This window comes from Ranitomeya variabilis, chromosome 1 (assembly GCF_051348905.1).
Source record: "Ranitomeya variabilis isolate aRanVar5 chromosome 1, aRanVar5.hap1, whole genome shotgun sequence".
In the NCBI taxonomy this organism is placed as follows: domain Eukaryota; kingdom Metazoa; phylum Chordata; class Amphibia; order Anura; family Dendrobatidae; genus Ranitomeya; species Ranitomeya variabilis.
Window position 1 is genome coordinate 763234692 of NC_135232.1, and position 16484 is coordinate 763251175.

The window sequence follows — 16484 nt, forward strand, 5'->3', positions numbered from 1 at the left end:
TGCGGATTCCGCGCAAAGAATTGACATGCTGTGGAAAAAAAAAACACAGCGATTCCGTACATTTTTTTCCGCAGCATGTGCACAGAGGTTTTTGTTTTCCATAGGTTAACATTATACTGTACACCGCATGAAAAACTGCTGCGGATCCACAGCGTCAAAAACACTGCGGATCCGCAGCAAAAACCGCAACGTGTGCACATACTCAATCTCCCTTCTCTCACATTTACATGCAGTAAGTCTGCTGTGTATAATCACAAACCTAAAAAGGGAAAATATATTTTCTTCCTGAAGGTGAAATCCTATTAAAGTACAGCAAATCCACTAAAATAAGACTAATGGATAGTAATTGCTGAACATATACCATGCCAGACGAGGCCCACTGTAAGGGACGAAATGTGGAGTTTCACTCCAAAGTTGTGTGTTGTTTTTAACCATGTAAAAACATAATAATCTGCATTGTAATTCAATAGTAACACATTCTTGCCAACATAAGATCTGCTCAAATAAGAAAAATAGCATTCAATGGATAAGGATAGAGTACTACATCTTTAATTTAGATTTGTATTCTTGCCAGAATTGACCAATCTGTGTTGGTCCTTTAATCAATAGGAGAAATACATCCAAAGTAAGCAATTCGCTTATAAAGTAGCCAATACCGTGTCTGCTGAATGGTTTTAATAGCACAGAAATAAAATACTGAAATTGGCGCTTGTGAGCATTTGTAAAGGTTGCAAATGGCCTCTACTTGGGTATGTTTTCTTTTTTGTAACAGAAATCCAACACTAAAAAGGATCAAAGTGGTAGGACAAAAAGTTTTGCAGCTTATCAGATGTCAAGAAACATCTGCATGTCAAACAGTGTTTGAAGGGGTTGTCCACTACTTGGACACATTATACCAAATGAGTCTCCTATTTGGGCCAAGGTCTCACGATCAGTATTTGGTCAGTATTTCACATCAGTATGTGTAAGCCAAAACCAGGAGTGGGTGATAAATAAAGAAGTGTTGATATGTTTCTATTATACTTGTCCTCCGATTGGTACACGCCTGGATTTCAAATACGGATGGAAAATAAAAAAAAATACTGAATGTAAGAACGTGGCCTTAGGGAGGAACTGTAGAATTCTAGCAACTTCGGGTCTCCCATGACATTGAAGCAATTCATTAGTCGCTGCTGATTGATTGCAGGGCTTAAGTGATAGAACACGCTCACTAACTTCAGACAAAACACTGACAGACTGAAAAAGTGAGAACTGCGGCGGCACTTTGAATCTCTGCAGATGTCCGTTACATCCTAAGGAAGTGATAGAAGTGGCCCAATAGCAATGCCGCTGACTGCTATGTTACAAGAGCCTTGCCATCAGTCACAGGACACCAGGCACCAACGCAACTGGAACTGCGCCGGAGAAAAGTACAGGCTGTCATTTTAGAAGGGGCAATATAATAATTGAGATGGGGTTGTCTGAGCAGTTTACAACTCCTTTAAGATGATGGCACTTTAATTCAGTTACATTGCAAATATGCTTTAAAAAAAGGGCAGGTTTTATGGGGATAACCCAGAAAAATGATCATGCAGACAAAGACAAACTCCTCTAGAGGTATATGGAATACATATTTTGTGTTCTGTAAATATGGACAACTGTTCAGCAGCTTCTATGCAGGGTCTTGTAACGCTCATCAAATTTAGCAGATTTCTTCCACGTTGCACCTAACTAATGGAACCTCCAATATGCTTCTGGTTTTCACTAAATATTATTTGAGTCACAGATCGATACTTTACTGTGTTCGAAGCTGATAGTCTAGGGGAGAGAGGAAAACAGAAAATTATCAGTATATTGCAATGTTCATTAGTTTAACAAATTGCAAATGTTAAACCTTATCAACACAAATGAATCAGATCTTGAATCTAAAAAATAAGAAAAGGAGGAAGTACCTAGTTAAATACATATCACCAACAAAAATGATCGATTATCCCATATGATTATAGAACAAAGTGGTGAGGGTGTACTGCTTTTTCATCCCAGGTCGCCCTTGTGTACCAGGTAATTGATGGAATAGTAATTATATAATGTCCTAATTGGACTGATATGTGCAATATTTACTACTGACGCTGGTAGGCCATATGGGATAGTGCAATAGTTCTTGTTAACACTTTGATCATACCGATATCAGCATATTTAGATATACAAGTAGAATATTGTGTCAAGTGTGGCCCTATTTTTACATGTGCATGTTTTAGCCCTTCCTCCATGTCCTTTGGTTATGTCTAATGAAATATTTGTATTATAATCATATGGGAGAATAGATAGTTTTTGTTGGTGGTATTAAGCTATAGTGATTTATCCATAGTTGTCCACAACAGTCCTAGAGTAAGCTCGACAAATATATACTTTGAGAATTTGACGTATAGGTGAGCATTACTGTGGTTCCCATGAGGCTTTCATAAATACATAACATGTAAAATACTGGGCCTCCTGTGAAGCATGATGGGTACAAAACCATGAGTACAGCAGTGTATGACACCAGTGATCAAAGCAAAAATTATACATGTCCCACAGTTAAAAAAAAAAAAAAAAAAGTCAAATCAAACATGTAAAAACAAACAAACACGCAGTTTCTGATAAAACAAAACAAAAAACAAAACACACAATTAGTATTGCCACATCCTGATCGACCTGCTCTATAAAACTGGCATGTTATTCAGTTTGGTGAATAGCGTAAAAAAAATATATATATTTAAAAAAAAACAAAAAAACGCAACAATTACACTTTTTCATTACATCATTACGCAGACTTGCAAAAAAGTAGTGGTCAAAAAGTCATACGTAAAAAAAAAAAAATGGTGAAAATGTGGGGTGCAGCTCTGTTCACTGAAAAAAAAACCAAAAAAAAAACCTTACAGCTCTCAAAATATAGCGACAAAAAAATTCCCACTTTTTTTTTTCTTTTTTTAATAAAGCATTTTTACTGTGATAGTAGCAAACACCTCCCCTTCTGTGAGGCATCTATGGGTTAAAAATACTCACTACACCCATAGTTGAATTCCTTGATGGGTCTAGTTTCCAAAATGAGGTCACTTGGGGGGTTTCTGCTGTATTCACATGTCAGGGTCTTTTCAAATGCGACAGCATTCACAATCTATCCCAGGCAAATAGCGCGCTTTCCTTTCCTAGCCCTGCCTTGTGACCAAGCAGAAGTTTTTGACTACAAATGGGGTACAGGCGCATTCGGGACAAATTGCAAAACAAATTATGGGGTCTGTTTTCTCCTATTGTGAAAAGTACAAATTTAGGGCTAAAACCACATTTTCGTGAAAAAACCAAACATTTTCAATATGACATTTTCTCCTGTTACCCTTGTGAAAATGAAACATTTGAGCTAAAAGCATTTTTATGGCTAAAATGTGATTTTGCATTTTTATAGCTCTACGTAATAAACTTCTGTGAAGCACCTGGGTTGCTCATGACTAGTGTTGAGCGATACCGTCCGATACTTGAAAGTATCGGTATCGGAAAGTATCGGCCGATACCGGCAAAGTATCGGATCTAATCCGATACCGATACCCGATACCAATACAAGTCAATGGGACTCAAGTATCGGACGGTATTCCTGATGGTTCCCAGGGTCTGAAGGAGAGGAAACTCTCCTTCAGGCCCTGGGATCCATATTAATGTGTAAAATAAAGAATTAAAATAAAAAATATTGCTATACTCACCTCTCCGACGCAGCCTGGACCTTACCGAGGGAACCGGCAGCGTTGTTTGCTTAAAATGCGCGCGTTTACTTCCTTCCGTGACGTCATGGCTTCTGATTGGTCGCGTGCCGCCCATGTGGCCGCGACGCGACCAATCACAGCAAGCCATGACGTAATTTTCAGGTCCTGAATGCAGAATTAGGCATTCAGGACCTGAAATTACGTCACGGCTTGCTGTGATTGGTCGTGTCGCGGTCACATGGGCGGCACGCAACCAATCACAAGCCGTGACGTAATTTTAAAATGCTCGCGTTTCCTGCCTCCCGTGACGTCACGGCTTGTGATTGGTCGCGTCGCCCATGTGACCGCGACGCGACCAATCACAAGCCGGAACGTAATTTTAAAATCATGAATGCCTAGAATTAGGCATTGAGGACCTGAAAATTACGTCACGGCTTGCTGTGATTGGTCGCGTCGCGGCCACATGGGCGGCACGCGACCAATCAGAAGCCGTGACGTCACGGAAGTAAACGCGCGCATTTTAAGCAAAGAACGCTGCCGGTTCCCTCGGTGAGGTCCAGGCTGCGTCGGAGAGGTGAGTATAGCAATATTTTTTATTTTAATTCTTTCTTTTACACATTAATGTTGTTTCGATACCGATACCCGATACCACAAAAGTATCGGATCTCGGTATCGGAATTCCGATACCCGCAAGTATCGGCCAATACCCGATACGTGTGGTATCGGAATGCTCAACACTACTCATGACATCTGGATAAGTTCCCTAAGGGGTCTAATTTCCTAAACAGGATCACCTGTGAGGGGTTGTCACTGTTTAGGCACATCAAAGGCTCTCCAAACGTGACATGGCGTCCGCGGTCGATTCCAGCCAATTTTGCATTCAAAAAGTCAAATTATGTTCCTTCCCTTCCGAACGCTATGGTCTGCCCAAATAGTAGTATTCTCCCACATATGGGGTATAGGCATACTCCGTAGAAAATGCACAACAAATTCTGGGGTCCATTTTCTCCAATTACCCTTGTAAAAATTAAAAAAATTGGGGGTAAAATGTGATTTTACGCAAAAAAAAAAAAAGGTGCAGAGTGAGTTACAGAAGGGGATACGCAATGCGACACCTGTCCCGACAAACCTGGCCTGTGTATAAAAGAATGTGTCAAACTGTACCACACATCCATGGACTACGAAATTAATTTCTGACTACACAACTGATGTATGCCAACCTGATGCACTCTACACAACTTACGTATTCCACTACATTATAAAATTCACATTCTGGGAAACAGTAGATCAGTTCCAAAATGTGGTCATTGTGGGGTAATTCCACAGGTCAGGCACACCAGAGGCTCTCCAAATGCAACATGACACCAGCGGACCATTCAAGGTCTACATTTGAAAATGTCACTCCTTCCCTTCCGAGCCCTGCCATATTCCCAAACAGGGGGTTTCCTCCACATACAAGCAATCAGTGTACTCAGGAGAAATTACGCAACAGATTTTTGCATCCATTCTCTCCTGTTACCCTTGTGAAAGAAAAATAATGGGGCTAAAAGATCAATTTTGAAAAAAAAAAATTAGTTTTTTTTAAATTTTCACAACTCAACTTTATTATATAATTTTCTGTGAAGCACAAGATGCTCAACACACATCTAGATAAGTTCCTTCAGGGCTCTAGTTTCTAAAACAGGGGTCACTTGTGGGGGGTTTCCACTGTTGAGGCACATAAGGGGCTCTCCAAACACAACATGGTGTCTGCTCTAGATTCCAGCAAATTTTTCGTTTAAAAGGTCAAAATGGTGCTACTTCCCTCCCGAGCCCTCAAAAAGTGGTTTTCCCCCACATGAGGGGTATCAGCGCACCATGGGCAGCACGGTGGCTCAGTGGATAGCACAGCAGCCTTGTAGAGCTGGAGTCCTGGGTTCAAATCCCACCAAGAACATCTGTAAGGAGGTTGTAAGTTCTCCCCATGTTTGCATGGGTTTCCTCCGGGTACTCCGGTTTCCTCCCACATTCCAAAGACATACTGATAGGGGATTTAGATGGGGACAGCGATTATAATGTGTGCAACCTGTAAAGCGCTGCGGAATATGTTAGCGCTATATAAAAATAAAGATTATTATTACTACTCAGGAGAAATTGTACAACAAATTTTGTGGTCCAATTCTTCTGTTACCCTTATGAAAATAAAAAATTGGGGCTAAAGTAAAAAAAAAAAAAAAAAATTAAATGTTTATTTTTTTCCTTCCACATTGCTTCAGTTCCTGTAAAGCACCTGAAGGGTTAATTAAACTTTTTGAATGTGGGTTTGAGCACTGGGAGGGGTGCAGTTTTTAGAATGGTGTCACCTGAATATTTTCTGTCATATAGGCCCCTCAAAGTCACTTCAAAAGTGAGGTGATCCATAAAAAAAATGGTTTTGAAAATTTTGTTGGAAAAATGAGAAATCGGTGGTCAGGTTTTAACTTCCTAACAACAAAAAATTATGCTGATGTAAGGCTACGTTCACATTTGCGTTGTGCGCCGCAGCGTCGGCGCCGCAGCGCACAACGCAAACAAAAACGCGGCAAAACGCATGCACAACGCTGCGTTTTGCGCCGCATGCGTCCTTTTTTCTATTGATTTTGGACGCAGCAAAAATGCAACTTGCTGCGTCCTCTGCGCCCGGACGCGTGCGCCGCAGTGACGCATGCGGCGCAAAACGCAAGTGCACCGCATGTCCATGCGCCCCCATGTTAAATATAGGGGCGCATGACGCATGCGGCGCCGCTGCGGCGCCCGACGCTGCGGCGCGGACCGCAAATGTGAACGTAGCCTAAAGTAGACATGCCGGAAATGTTATTTATTCACTATTAGTGTGACATATCTCTCTGATTTAAAATGTTCAATTTTTACACAAATAAACGTAAAAAAAACCAACAACTCAGAATCCGATGCATCCGACATAGTTCCCACAACGATACCCGAATCCGACGCCCAAAGGCTATGGAGTCTTGTTCAGAGAACCAAGCTCTATAGGCTGTAACAGCAGCCACTCTAGGTCCCGCTGCACTCCGCGAGACCCAGCAGCTCTGAACGAGGTGACGTCAGTAACTACACCGCTCAGTCACCCATGCTGCCCTCTACATAGTGGCCCCACATACTGCTTCATATAGTATAATGTGCCCCAGAGTATATTGGCCTCATATAGTGTCCCACAGTGTAATGACCCCATTGTATAATGGACTCAGAGGGCCCTACAATATAATGGCCCCATATACAATGGCATGTAAAAGTGTGGGCACCCCTGGTCAAAATTACTGTTATTATGAACAGTTAAGCAAGTTGAAGAGGAGATGATTTCTAAAAGGGCTCAAGTTAAAGGTGACATTTCCTTTGTATTTTAGGCAAAACCAAAATTATATATATATATATATATATATATATATATATATATATATATATATATATATAGATATATAGATATATATATATATATATATATATATAGATATATATATACATATACATACACATACACACACACACACACACATACATATACAGTATATACACACACACACACAAATGCAATGGGACAATATACTATCAGGGTATATGTTCCCCCATCCTGGAATATGTCCCTCCATCACGATCCCAATCATGGTATATGTCCCCATCCAAGTATATGTCCCTATATCATAATCCCCATCCAGCTATATATCCCTCAATGCTTAGAAAACAACAAACTTGTCTACTCAACGTCCAGGGGTCCCTCGGAGAGCAGCATCTTATTCTGTGTGTGATCTCCATGATGAGCTCTGAACAGGTCGGCGGTGAGCAGTGATGGCAGCCTATACTGTAATACTGATGACAGGCTATGATCACAGCTCCCCGCCGCTGACACTCACCTCTCGCTGGACCTCTGCTCCGCTCTGCTGAGCAGTGTACGCGATGACATGGGGAAAGAGGAGCCCACAGAATAAACTGCGGGCTCCACAAAGATGGCTGCGATCTCCTCCCACAGCTGTGACCTGGACAGCCCAGGCCACAGGTAAGGCAGTCTCAATACAAGGTCTGGGGCTGCTGGATTTAAAGGTATGCAAGTGTCGTGCCCAGACATACCGTATATACAGCCCCAAATGCCAATTGCAGCCCACAGTGGTTGAAGTAAAAATTAATAAATAAAAATCTATTAAAGCAGTATCTTTAATTTTGTACTAAAAATAATTGATTAAATAATCAATTGTTAACACAGAACATCACAGCCTCTTCCCTTTAACTAAGTTCTCCTGGGCATAATAATGCCATATATGTAAAGTCCTGCTTGGGCACACTACTGGGCTCAGAAAACTTATCTACTGCGCTTGTACACTTCATGTGGACACTGTGCGACTTCTATAAAATGTGTCAAATAGTCCAAATAATTACAGTCCATCGCCCTGCAAACTGCTACTTTTGAATACATGGTTTGCTATTTTCAGAGAAGAATGGGATTTTTACTGTATACAACAATACTGTGGTAAATGATAAAGTACATTAAAAACATATAAATGTACTTAAATAAGATGCTCTATAGAATATGCCCCTGTATGCTGCTGCTGCTGTTGCTATTAAAAAAAAAAAAAAAAAAAAAAAAATGACATACTCACCTCTGGGCGCCGAGGCGGGGACACTGGCACGCTATGGGGGTCAGGTGCCGGAGTCGCCGCTGGCTCAGGACACCGGCACTTGCGATATTCACCTGTCCCCGTTCCACCGCCGCGCACCGCTGTGTCTTCCGGGTCTTTGCAGTGACTGTTCAGGCAGAGGGTGCACACTAAACACGTCATCGTGCCCTCTGACCTGAACATCACAGCCAGAGGACACAGAAGACACAGCGCGGCGGTGGAACGGGGACAGGTGAATATCACATGGCTCACCCTCCCCCACTCTCTGTATGTCCCTGCTTCTCAGATGGTCAACGGCACGCGCCGGCAGCTTGTTCCTGTGTTCAGCGGTCACATGGTACCGCCCATTAAAGTAATGAATATGCTCTCTGCCTATGGGAGTGGAGTCCCGTCCATATTCATTAATGATTAATAGAAGAGAACAAAGGAAGCTTTCTCAAATATATAAAAGCGATAAATTTATTAGTTACAAAAAACACTCATACAAAAAAGACCAATAAAATAGACATGATACAAAAACACATGAACACGTTATCTGTAAATACCCGTGTACAAAACACAAGAGTGTAAAGAAAGACACCAGGATTAATAGAGGAGCGTACCACATAAACCATTAGCTGTACATGTTCTTAATGTGGACCATAACTAAGGTGCTACCAAGCCAAAATCTCCATGTGTAACCATGAATAAAATACTATGTCTATCACCCTCTGTGTGTCCTATGCCATATGGACACGAGTAGTGAAAGAGCTATAGACCATGCGTTATGTGCACCCTAAGGTCCTAGACACAAAAACCTTGTGGACCCTGGAAACGCTAGTGGTCCTGAAAAAACGGTTATCATATTGAACACATGGGAGGCTGGTCTCACCTGGTATGCGGACGCTCCAGCACGCACCCCGACGCACGTTTCGCTACCTGTAAGTACTTGCTTTATCAAGGGGAATAGTGTGGATTGAGAATGGTTTTCAGGACCTTATATCGTCCTGACAACGGTCATGTGACCATCATATGATGGTAACCACCCCCCGGCCGTGTTGGACGGCGCACGCCCACATCACTGCAGTCATCTCCCCGCCCCCGCCCGGACCTGCCCAGCCACACATAGGAGCAGGCACCAATAGGTCCCGATCCCATGCGCAGATGGGCGCCGCCGGACGAGAGCGGGTGACCGACCCCAGTAACACTGTTAGTGCGCACCACGGCCAGGGTGTATATAAGGTGACCATATGCTAGATAAAAACTAAAAAATACATGTGTGACACATAAATAAACGATAGAGGTTCTCCCATATAGCAGGGGGTCCAAACTTTTGCAAAAATTCTCCCAATATATTGGTATTGTCCGATCTTGTGTTCCAAATAACCATATAGATCTTTTGCTGCTTGTAGCATATACGGGACTAAGTCATATTGCAGTATTCACTGCTCACTATGGAAGACACCTGCATCATGTAGAACTAGAAAATGTATCCATATGTGGCACATCAGTGTACGGTGAAGGCTCTCCCATGCGACAGGGGGTCCAGACTTTTGCAATTGTTCTCCAATATGATGGTATTGTCCAATCTTATGTTCTCAAGTGACCATATAGATCTTATGCTGCTTGTAGCATATGCCGAACTTAGTCATATTGCTATATTCATACATGGCTGCGCCGCGCTTTTGTTGATAAAACTGATCTTTTTTTGTAAGAGGTATAGATGTCATACACACTGGCATTAGAGGGGGGGATGTTAAAAAGCTGTTAGCGCAACGTGAATTGCGATGGATTGTAACATTGGGAACTATGAAACCGGCTGGGCTAAATGAATCCCTGAATTTCGCTGCATTTTTGTAGAATTATCTCCCCATCCAATATATTATTGTTTTTCCCCTTTACCATCTTGTATTTTATTTGTATGTGTTTTTGTGTCTGGTTTTAATCACACTTTTTTTTATTTGTTCGTTGTTTCACATGATGCAGGTTTTTCCATAGTGAGCAGTGAATATAGCAATATGACTAAGTTCCGCATATGCTACAAGCAGCATAAGATCTATATGGTCACTTGAGAACATAAGATTGGACAATACCATCATATTGGAGAACAATTGCAAAAGTCTGGACCCCCTGTCGCATGGGAGAGCCTTCACCGTATACTTATGTGCCACATATGGATACATTTTCTAGTTCTACATGATGCAGGTGTCTTCCATAGTGAGCAGTGAATACTGCAATATGACTTAGTCCCGTATATGCTACAAGCAGCAAAAGATCTATATGGTTATTTGGAACACAAGATCGGACAATACCAATATATTGGGAGAATTTTTGCAAAAGTTTGGACCCCCTGCTATATGGGAGAACCTCTATCGTTTATTTATGTGTCACACATGTATTTTTTAGTTTTTATCTAGCATATGGTCACCTTATATACACCCTGGCCGTGGTGCGCACTAACAGTGTTACTGGGGTCGGTCACCCGCTCTCGTCCGGCGGCGCCCATCTGCGCATGGGATCGGGACCTATTGGTGCCTGCTCCTATGTGTGGCTGGGCAGGTCCGGGCGGGGGCGGGGAGATGACTGCAGTGATGTGGGCGTGCGCCGTCCAACACGGCCGGGGGGTGGTTACCATCATATGATGGTCACATGACCGTTGTCAGGACGATATAAGGTCCTGAAAACCATTCTCAATCCACACTATTCCCCTTGATAAAGCAAGTACTTACAGGTAGCGAAACGTGCGTCGGGGTGCGTGCTGGAGCGTCCGCATACCAGGTGAGACCAGCCTCCCATGTGTTCAATATGATAACCGTTTTTTCAGGACCACTAGCGTTTCCAGGGTCCACAAGGTTTTTGTGTCTAGGACCTTAGGGTGCACATAACGCATGGTCTATAGCTCTTTCACTACTCGTGTCCATATGGCATAGGACACACAGAGGGTGATAGACATAGTATTTTATTCACAGTTACACATGGAGATTTTGGCTTGGTAGCACCTTAGTTATGGTCCACATTAAGAACATGTACAGCTAATGGTTTATGTGGTACGCTCCTCTATTAATCCTGGTGTCTTTCTTTACACTCTTGTGTTCTGTACACGGGTATTTACAGATAACGTGTTCATGTGTTTTTGTATCATGTCTATTTTATTGGTCTTTTTTGTATGAGTGTTTTTTGTAACTAATAAATTTATCGCTTTTATATATTTGAGAAAGCTTCCTTTGTTCTCTTCTATTAACTATGATCTATAAGGAGGATGTTTATGGTTTTTTGTGACATATGGGGGTCACAATGATGTTTCTGGAAAATTGGTTAATTATATTCATTAATGAGCGGTACCACGTGACCGCTGAACACAGGAAGAGCTGCAGGCGCTGGAGACCATCGGAGAAGCAGGGAAGTGCAGGGACCGCGCCAGGAGCAGGTGAGTATGATGTGACAGCCGCAACTCCTGCTGCTCCCCCTCTCCCGCCGACCGCTAGGATAATGACTCGAGTATAAGCAGAGAGGGGCACCTTTATCCTAAAAGAAATGGGCTGAAAATCTCGCCTTACACTCGAGGAGATATATATATATATATATATATATATATATATATATATATATATATATATATATATATATATATATATATATATATATATAACACACACACAGCACAGACCAAAAGTTTGGACACCTTGTCATTTAAAAAAGTTTCTGTATTTTCATGACTATAAGAATTGTACAATCACACTGAAGGCATCAAAACTATGAATTAACACATGTGGAATTGTATACTTAACAAAAAAGTGTGAAACAACTGAAATTATATATACACATCGTGTGTGTGTGTGTGTGTGTGTGTGTGTGTGTGTGTGTGTGTGTGTGTGTGTGTGTGCGCGTGTGTGTATATTATATATATATAGTGAAATATATGTATATATTCTATATGTGTGTAGTGGCATATGTCTAGGGTTATATGTGTGCCTAGTGATAATGTAACGTCTGTCCTGAAGGCAAGTCGCACCTAGGTGTTAACAGGTACTTCCTTGGGATTAGTAGACATTGTGTCTCCCTATCTCACCAGGAGGTCTTGCTAGGGTCAAGAAGAAAGGGAACCTTTGGCACCTTCTAGGACTTGGAGGGGAGATGCTAATTGCGGCCGGAGGGCATCTATTCCTGAGAACCTTGTCACACGTATCTCAAGAAAAAATAATGTATTCATTGGGGGCGCGGCCGTGGCCCAATCAAACAGGCAGCAGTTATGATATTGACCTGAGGGGCTGGTCTAGAAACCTGACCTCCAGACCAAAGTTATAAATTTAGGCTGCAGACAGAGAATTGTGTTCACATGTGAGGGCAGCCTGAGAAGCTGATGTGTTCCACCAACTCCATTCACCCCCCCCCTCAGGGAGCAGAAAGCAAACTACCAGTTAGATGATTTCTGTAAGTTTCTCCTGTTTATTTTGATACTGTTTTGCATAAGTTGTATGCCTTTTTATTATCATATTTTTATACCTTTTTCTTATTGTAAGCATTGAACCTTTTGTTATTAAAGTATAAAACTTTAACAAGTTGAACCTTGAATGTTCTAAAAGAATCCATAGCCTAAGGTGTGTGAGCCTTATGAGTGATAGACATATTTTTATTAATATTATTATTTCTGGGACTCATCGCCCGTGTATTCGATGAGTGGTGGCAGCGTGCATGAGCGGGTGTGTGGCCTGGGTCGGTGTGTGATTTATGCTCCCATTACAGCATAGGACAGAGGTTGAATGCTGGACTGAGAGTGGGGAGATAGATTAACCCTTGCAGGCACAACCCCAAGTCACGTGTGAGAGCAGGCACGTGACGAATAAGTGACACCACGGAGTAGGGATCCGTGACATATATATATATATACACATACACAGTTAGGTCCATATATATTTGGACAGAGACAACATTATTCTAATTTTGGTTCTAGACATTACCACAATAAATTTTAAACAAAACGATTCAGATGCAGTTGAAGTTCAGACTTTCAGCTTTCATTTGAGGGTATCCACATTAAAATTGGGTGAAGGGTTTAGGAGTTTCAGCTCCTTAATATGTGCCACCCTGTTTTTAAAGGGACCAAAAGTAATTGGACAGATTAAATAGAAAAAGGTTGTCTCTGTCCAAATATATATGGACCTAACTGTATATATATATATATATATATATATATATATATATATATATATATATATATATATACACATACACACACACACATATATATACTGTACATATACATACACACATACTAGATGGTGGCCCGATTCTAACGCATCGGGTATTCTAGAATATGTATGCGTAGTGTATAGCACAGCCCACGCAGTACATTGCGCAGCCCACGCAGTACATTGCACAGCCCACGCAGTACATTGCGCAGCCCACGCAGTACATTGCGCAGCCCACGCTGTACATTGCGCAGCCCACGCTGTACATTGCGCAGCCCACGCTGTACATTGCGCAGCCCACGTTGTACATTGCGCAGCCCACGTTGTATATTGCGCAGCCCACGTTGTATATTGCGCAGCCCACGTTGTATATTGCGCAGCCCACGTTGTATATTGCGCAGCCCACGTTGTATATTGTGCAGTCCACGTAGTATATTGCGCAGCCCAGGTTGTAAAGTCACGTAGTATATTGCCCAGCCACGTAGTATATATCACAGCCCATGTAGTATATTGCCCAGCCCATGTAGTATATTGCCCAGCCCATGTAGTATATAGCAATGTGGGCATCGTATCCCTGTTAAAAAAAGAAATAAAATAAAAAATAGTTATATACTCACCTTCCGGAGCCCCCGGATCCAAGCGAAGCGGTGACCGACGCTGCTCGTGCGCTCCGGTCTCAAGAGTGCATTGCGGTCTCGCGAGATGATGACGTAGCGGTCATCATCTCGCGAGATCGCAGCATGGACCGGTTACCGGAGCGTCGCGAGCGGGAAAGGCCTGTTGTCGATCCGGGGGCTGACGGACGGTGAGTATATAACGATTTTTTATTTTTTTTATTATTTTTAACATTAGATCGTTTTACTATTCATGCTGCATAGGCAGCATGAATAGTAAAAAGTTGGTCACACAGGGTTAATAGCAGCGGTAACGGAGTGGATTACACCGCGGCATAAAGCGGTCCGTTACCGCTGCCATTAACCCTGTGTGAGGGCAGACTGGAGGGGAGTACGGAGTGGGCACTGACTGCGGGGAGGAAGGAGCGGCCATTTTTCCGCCGGACTGTGCCCATCGCTGATTGGTCGTGGCTGTTTTGCCACGACCAATCAGCGACTTGGATTCCATGACAGACAGAGGCCGCGACCAATGAATATCCGTGACAGAAAGAAAGACAGACAGAAGGACAGCCAGACAGACGGAAGCGACCCTTAGACAATTATATAGTAGCTGGCGACACTGTTGACCACCCTCTCCTACTCTCTAGGCTCCAGTCACTAGGCATCAAGGACACTGCTCTCTCCTGGTTCTCTTCCTATCTTTCTGAACGCTCCTTCAGTGCTCTGTTCTCCGGCTCCACTTCATCTCCTCTTCCTCTCACTGTCGGGGTACCTCAGGGCTCAGTCCTTGGCCCCCTTCTCTTCTCCCTCTACACGGCCCCAATTGGACAGACCATCAGCAGATTTGGCTTTCAGTACCATCTTTATGCTGATGAAACACAACTATACACGTCAGCCCCTGACCTTACCCCCGCTGTACTACAGAACGCCACTGACTGTCTGTCCGCAGTCTCTGACATAATGTCCGCTCTCTACCTGAAACTCAACCTCTCCAAAACTGAACTTCTTCTGCTCCCGCCTTCTACTAATGTCCCTAAATCTGGCATTTCCCTCTCCGTGGGTGGCACCATAATAACACCCCGGCAGCAGGCACGCTGTCTGGGTGTTATGTTTGACTCCGATCTCTCCTTCACCTCCCACGTACAATCTCTTGCCCGCTCGTGCCGCTTACACCTAAAGAACATCTCCAGAATCCACCCTTTTCTCACCATGGACAACAAAAACTCTGTCGCCCTAATCCACTCCCGTCTGGACTACTGTAACGCTCTATTAATTGGCCTCCCCCTCACTCGACTTTCCCCTCTCCAGTCTATCCTTAATGCAGCAGCCAGGGTTGTCCATCTGGCTAATCGTTACTCGGACGTGTCCGCTCTTCGCCAGTCATTACACTGGCTGCCCATTCATTACAGGATACAATTCAAACTACTTGTTCTCACCCACAAAGCTCTCCACAGTGCGGCACCCCCTTACATCTCCTCCCTCATTTCTGTGTATCGGCCTAGCCGACCGCTGCGCTCTGCAAACGACTTTCGACTAACCTCAGCACTAATCCGTACCTCCCACTCCCGACTCCAAGACTTCTCCTGTGCTGCACCAATCCTCTGGAATGCTCTACCCCAAGATATTAGACCCATCCACAATTTGCATAGTTTTAGGCGCTCGCTCAAAACACATTTGTTCAGAGCGGGCTATCACGTTCCCTAATCAAAGTCATTTTATGTTTGTGTGTGTGTGTAACCCATTCACCACTTCCATCTACCCCCCCACTCCCTGAAGATGGCTGGACCATCATTGTAAATACACACCTGTACTTTGTATCTCCCCACCTCATTGTAGATTGTAAGCTCTCACGGGCAGGGTCGTCGTATTTTGTTTTATTCTGCTTTATTACTGTGTTGTTAACATTGTTACCTATGACTGTTGTGTTTGAAACTGTTAAACTGTAAAGCGCTGCGGAATATGTTGGCGCTATATAAATAAAGATTATTATTATTAGATATACACACATATACACACACACAGACATACAATATATATATATATATATATATATATATATATATATATATATATATATATATATATATATGTGTATATATATATATATATATATATATATATATATATATATATATATATATATATATATATATATATATATATATATATATATATATTTGCAGCATCGCTTAACAAGAAAAGTCTGTTGTATCAAAATATAAAATTAGCCCAATAAGTAAATGCTGGGTAAAGAAAAAAAAGAATGCCAGAATTGCGTTTTTTCGGTCACTGGAACATTTTTATTTACAAGATATCTGCAGCATTAATGGTATGTTATATCATGGC

At 42.5% G+C, this 16484-nt stretch overlaps 1 protein-coding gene across 2 annotated transcripts in view; it reads right to left on the bottom strand.

Moving 5' to 3' along the window:
- Positions 1–533: 533 nt before the first annotated feature.
- Positions 534–16484, bottom strand: part of LOC143783367 (AP-1 complex subunit mu-1) — a 66969-nt gene continuing 51018 nt past the window's right edge. For both annotated transcript variants that reach the window (XM_077271785.1, XM_077271789.1), the window contains exon 12: positions 534–1797. In XM_077271785.1, the coding sequence (XP_077127900.1) occupies positions 1775–1797 (23 nt within the window). In that variant the 3' untranslated portion in view covers positions 534–1774. The remainder of the gene's footprint in view (positions 1798–16484) is intronic.